Raw genomic sequence first — 5,506 nt, 5'->3', positions numbered from 1 at the left:
TTATTATTCAAATTTTATTTCATGAACTCAACTATTTTTAACGTTACTAATAATCTTCAAACCGAAGTTGAGTAAAATTTTGTTAAAAATTAAGATAAAACCTGCCTTGTGCATAACCCAGTGAGAAATGATTCGTCGAATCGACATCGACACCGTCGAATTGACGTCGATTCGACGTCGTTTCGACGTCGATCGACGAATCATTTCTCACTGGGAACATTGGTCGATCTATCGTTCAGTTACAAACTGAGTTACTGGAAGAGACGCGGCGTCGAGTTCCTACCTCCGAACCTGATCTTCGGCAACTTCAAGGATGCTGTGCTCTTCCGTTCCGCACCAGGGTGGCACCTCGGTGACCTACACAAGATGGCCCGTCCGGACGCTCCTTTCGTCGGCTTCTACATCTTCCATAAGCCGTGTCTGCTGCTACGCGATCCAGATGTCATTAAGCATTTCATGATCCGCGACTTTGACAATTTCTGCGACCGCCACTTTGCCGGTTCCACCCAAAGGGATAGTATCGGTATGAAGAACCTGTTCGGTCTGAAGAACCCGGCTTGGAAATATCTGCGATCCAAGATCACGCCTACCCTGACGAGGGGCAAGTTGAAGCAGATGTTGCCGCTGATGATGGAGATCGCAGAACCTATGATGAGTTATATAAAAGACCACCCGGCGAATCAAGACAATGTGAGAATATTGGATGCCCAAGATCTTAATTACAAGTACACGACTGATCTAATCGCTTCCGTCGCGCTCGGCACTAAGATAGATTCCTTCTACAATCCGAACGAGGAGTTCTCACTCGCAGGTACTTGTTTTCGGCTTAACGTTACGTGTTGAAAAAATTAATGGCAGAACAGTGGACCAAATCAAGTATTAAAGACATATATAAGCTAATGAAATTGTTGAAAAAAAATAATATAATATAAATTGCAACCTTTTAAATTATAATTTGCATGGCCCGTTTTGCTTTGACATCTACAATTATCGATCTACGTTTAAACAGTTTGAAGATTTTTAATGTTGATGATTCATACGTAACTCTGAAATAATTTTGTAGTTGGGGAGTCCTTTTATGGATTCAAGAGGATGGTTGCCCTCCTAGCAGTGTTCTTCATGCCCGAACTGGTGGAAGTGATTGGTACAAAGATACTTTGCACCTCTACTTTCGTGAGGAAAGTTTTCTGGAATGCGATGGAGAGCCGTGAAAAGTCCGGCAAGAAACGGGGCGATTTCATTGATTCGCTGATCCAAATAAAAAAGGGCGAGCAGGATCCCGTTTATAGTAAGTAACATAACATCTTGACGCTATAAATATTACTGTCGCTTTAATTGGCCGAGAAAATTCTTAATTTTGTTCCGGATAAATCAGCTAAATTGATATAAAGTTGAAAATTGAACATAATTCCAATATAAAGTAATATTTATTATCATGTTTTTTATTGTTATAATAATTAATTAAAGTGAATCAGGACTGATGACAGTGAAATCAATTAAAAAATTTTAGTTATCGAGCAGTGTTACGGATTGCAAGCAGTTGTTTGAAAAATTTATCAGTTAAGCTATCACGGTCTAGAGAATTCAGCATCTCGAACGAATAATAATTTGAATCCAATAATATTTTCTCCTTCTCGAAGCTTCGAGCTCCATGAAACCTAAACACGGCAAGCATTCCGCATGATACCTGATACCGTAGACCGCTTAGCGATTATGAGAGAGCCACGTGAATCGTTTGGCCACATCGAATAGAAAAACTAACACGATCACGCGAATACTGGCGAGCGAAAATCAGGCGATATTTTCGTATCGCGTCCTGATTGGCGTTACCCACATTTCGTGAGCAGGACTCCAGAGAAGTCCAGGGCAAGTTAAGTTCCAGCCTGACGAGCAAACGGTGCGGTAGCGAGTATCTCGCCGCGAGATTAAAGCGAAATTCCATCCAGTCATCTCGCAAGTCGATACTTAACCGCAGTCCATCGCGAGTCATACTCCTTTGGTGGAGTCTCACAATCAGTTCCACTGAAGTAAACGCGAACCAAGTTTAAAGTCAGTGCCGGTTGAGCCGATCGGTATCGGTTTCGGCGAAAAATAAAATTAAAAATTGTACACTAAACAAGCAGAGTTGGTTCTTAGTCTAATAATTGTGTAAATTTTTATAGATTTGTTCCAAATTCAGTAAACTGCGCGCCGATTTTTTTATCGGTATTAAAACACAGTTCTATTATTTGTTAGAACAGTAAATTCATTATTATCATTTTATGAATTTTCAATATTTTCTTATATAACACCAAATTCTCTTTCAAAAACACTTGTGATTTTTCTCTTATTACGTTTAAGTGTTTTGCTATTAAAATCAAAGAGATAAAGGAGATAAAGACTGGACGATAAATCTGAATGTCTACCATAGAATTCGAGGGTGAGAATCTGCTATATCAGTCCGGCACATTTTTTTCCGGCTTTGAATCGAGCTCTACATGCACTGCTTTTACCCTGATGGAACTGGCGAAGCATCCAGAGTATCAGGAGCTAGCCAGGAATGACATTAATAACGCGATCGAGAAGTACGGCTGGACATACGAGGCGTTTCAGGAAATGAAATATCTCGAACAAATTATACTGGAAAGTCTGAGACTGCATCCACCCGTGTCTACCGTCGACAGATACACTCGTGAGGATTACCAGGTCAATGTGCAGTCCATCATACATTTAGAAAGATCTTTGATCTCATTTTAGAATATTTAACTCGATCTGAAATACTTCAAAATTCCTGAATTTAAACAAGAGTACAAGACAAAATAAAAAGAACTTTTTAATAAAATTGATTTCAGATGGAAGAAAAATATTCGTGGTATTCATTTGTTTCATTAAAAAATTTCTTATTTCTCTAATGTTTTTGAAGAAGAACAACTTTCGAATAATATATAACTTTTTAAATTTGCGCACCTTAGGAAAAATTGAATATTAATAAAAATCAATGAGTAAAAGGGGCTAAGGCCGGTATTCATAGTCAATTCTTATTTCAAAATCATCTTAAGTGTTGTCTTAATATGCTAATACGGCTCTGTGATTGGTTGATTTAAGAACGGACTCTGAATACCGGCCTAAGAGCCTTGACTAGGTGTTAGTGTCAAAAAGGTAAAAATTGCTTTATTAAAACATACAAATTACAAACGTTTCGGTCTTTCTTTAGACCATTCTCAGTGTATAAATATAAAGGACAAAGAGTAAAAGTAAATAATTTAAATGTAAAAGTCAATGATTAAAATTCGCTCACACGCAATATATAAGAAAGATGTAAAGTGTAAAATGTAAGTCGTATTCGGATTTATTTTATACTTTACATCTTTTTTATATATTGCGTGCGAGCGAATTTTAATCATTGACTTTTACATTTAAATTATTTACTTTTACTCTTTGTCTTAAATTTTATATTTATACACCAAGGATGGCCTAAAGAAAGAGCGAAACGTTTGTAATTTGTATGTTTTAATAAACCAATTTTTACCTTTTTGACACTAACACCTAGTTAAGGCTCTTCGCCCCTTTTACTCATTGATTTTTATTCTTCAGAGCCGTATTCTCTTATAAACATTAATATATTTAATAATAAATTATTTATTATTAAAGTAGCTTTATTCTTAACAAAATTTACGCTGGCTGCAAAATGTGTTTTAATTTTATATTGAAAGAAGTATAAAATTCCAGATACCTAATACCGATGTTATCATCGAGAAAGGTACGCCAATATATATCTCCTTGTACGGACTTGGTACGGATCCCAAATTCTGGGATGAACCGCAAGTATTCAACCCGAACAGATTCGCCAAAGGCAGCCAAATTCCCGATGCCTATATGACATTCGGGATTGGTCCTAGGATGTGTGTAGGTAAGCGCTAGTAAGAACAAAAGTGATAGACAGAAAAATAATCCATTTTATAAATACATGTTTGCTCTTAAGCATAGAAACGTTAAGAAAAGAATATAAAAAAGGAAGTGATAGCGAAATAATCAAGAAAAACACGCCATTTAAATCTTACCAGCATTGATATCGGAATAAAATATTACTTTCTGATGAAAGATTATATGATTTAGCTATTTCCGTCATAAATAATCAGTGAGAAGATTAGGAAAAAGCAAGAAAAAAGCTTTTATATATTCTAATTGACTGCGTAATCGTCTATTGTTATTATGCAGTCATTTTAATTATTCTTTTAAAAAAGAAAAATGTTTTTCTACTTGAAATTTTGAAGAACTTGAAGAACTTATTATTTCTTAATGATTGATCACTGTATTCTCATAAATTGTTTACAGGAATGAAAGTGGGTCAATTACACGCTAAAGTTGTTATAACAATATTGCTGAGAGATTACAAGATTTGGCAGACCAAAGAGCATACAAGTTATCTGGATCCGCGTTCGACCGTCACAGCTGCGGGCAACGGAATTAATTTGCACTTTAAAAAAATATGATAACTTGCATATATATGTATATAATAGCAATTACTCCAATTGTATTCTATATATATTTCTTCATTAGGACAATATTATTGATAGTCGCGACTGATAGAATCCAAGTCCAAAGAGTTCAAATAACGGTTGACTTTCGTAATTTAGTTTTACACAAAGACGGAAGGATTTCGTTTAAGTCTGCATAATGAAACTTTGATGTCAAGCATAACGACTGATCTCTTTCGCAAGGTCATATCTTTATTTTAAACAATTTTCGGCATTTTTGTGTTTAAATTCTCATTCTGGTCCAGAATAAGCGTTTAAGCACAAAACCCAGAAATTGCGTAAAATCAAGATACGACCCTGCGAAAAAGATCAGTCGATATATTTTAAAAATTCCAAATGACAACTTGATATTTCTAATATTTATATAGATCTACTGGTATATATAAAATAAGTACGAAATCTACTTTGAATATAGCCGATAATGAACTTATTTATATAATAAACTTAAATTATTTACAAAATGTCAACGAAACACCGTTAAACAATATTCTTGATCGTTCGCTCAACTAATAATATCTTTGTGAATAGTTAAGTATTATTAATGTTTACTTATCATTATTAGTTCGTTGAGAATAGTCATTTTTCCGGCGATTTTGCACACTTTTACCCAGCGAGAAACGACTCGTCGATCGATGTCGAATCGACGTCAATTTGTTGACAAACATTTCTCACTGGGTTTGGTCTCGAGAAAGCTCATTAACTCATGATTTTATATATTATATCTATACAGGGTGTCCCATTATAATCGATCACCCCTCGTAACTTATTGTTAGCAGGAAGCGGTCGTAGAAAAAAAAGTTTCAGACAAGAGTTGTATTCAAGGGCAAATTAATGACACCATCTCATGTCCCCCTTGAAGCCATACAACTTATGCCTGAAACATTTTTCTCTACGACAGCACCCTGCAAAGTTACGAGGAGTGATCGATAATATCGGGACACCCTGTATATAATATATATTTATAAAATTTTGTTTTCCTCTTTGACAAA

At 35.5% G+C, this 5,506-nt stretch overlaps 1 protein-coding gene across 1 annotated transcript; it reads left to right on the top strand.

The window, feature by feature from the left end:
• Nucleotides 1–195: 195 nt before the first annotated feature.
• Nucleotides 196–5,289, top strand: LOC105561371 (cytochrome P450 6k1-like; the record flags this gene model as incomplete). Its single annotated transcript, XM_012011287.1, has 5 exons — nt 196–811; nt 1,064–1,288; nt 2,411–2,685; nt 3,709–3,889; nt 4,315–5,289. Coding segments are annotated over 5 exons (1,455 nt in total), but the record flags the coding sequence as incomplete, so codon positions are not given.
• Between the last annotated feature and the right edge of the window lie 217 nt (nt 5,290–5,506).

The sequence above is a fragment of the Vollenhovia emeryi genome, unplaced genomic scaffold (assembly GCF_000949405.1).
Source record: "Vollenhovia emeryi isolate VEMERY1.0 unplaced genomic scaffold, V.emery_V1.0 DF939208.1, whole genome shotgun sequence".
Lineage (NCBI taxonomy): Eukaryota > Metazoa > Arthropoda > Insecta > Hymenoptera > Formicidae > Vollenhovia > Vollenhovia emeryi.
The sequence above is the reverse complement of the archived record's forward strand: the minus strand, read 5'-3'. Positions and strand labels throughout refer to the sequence as shown.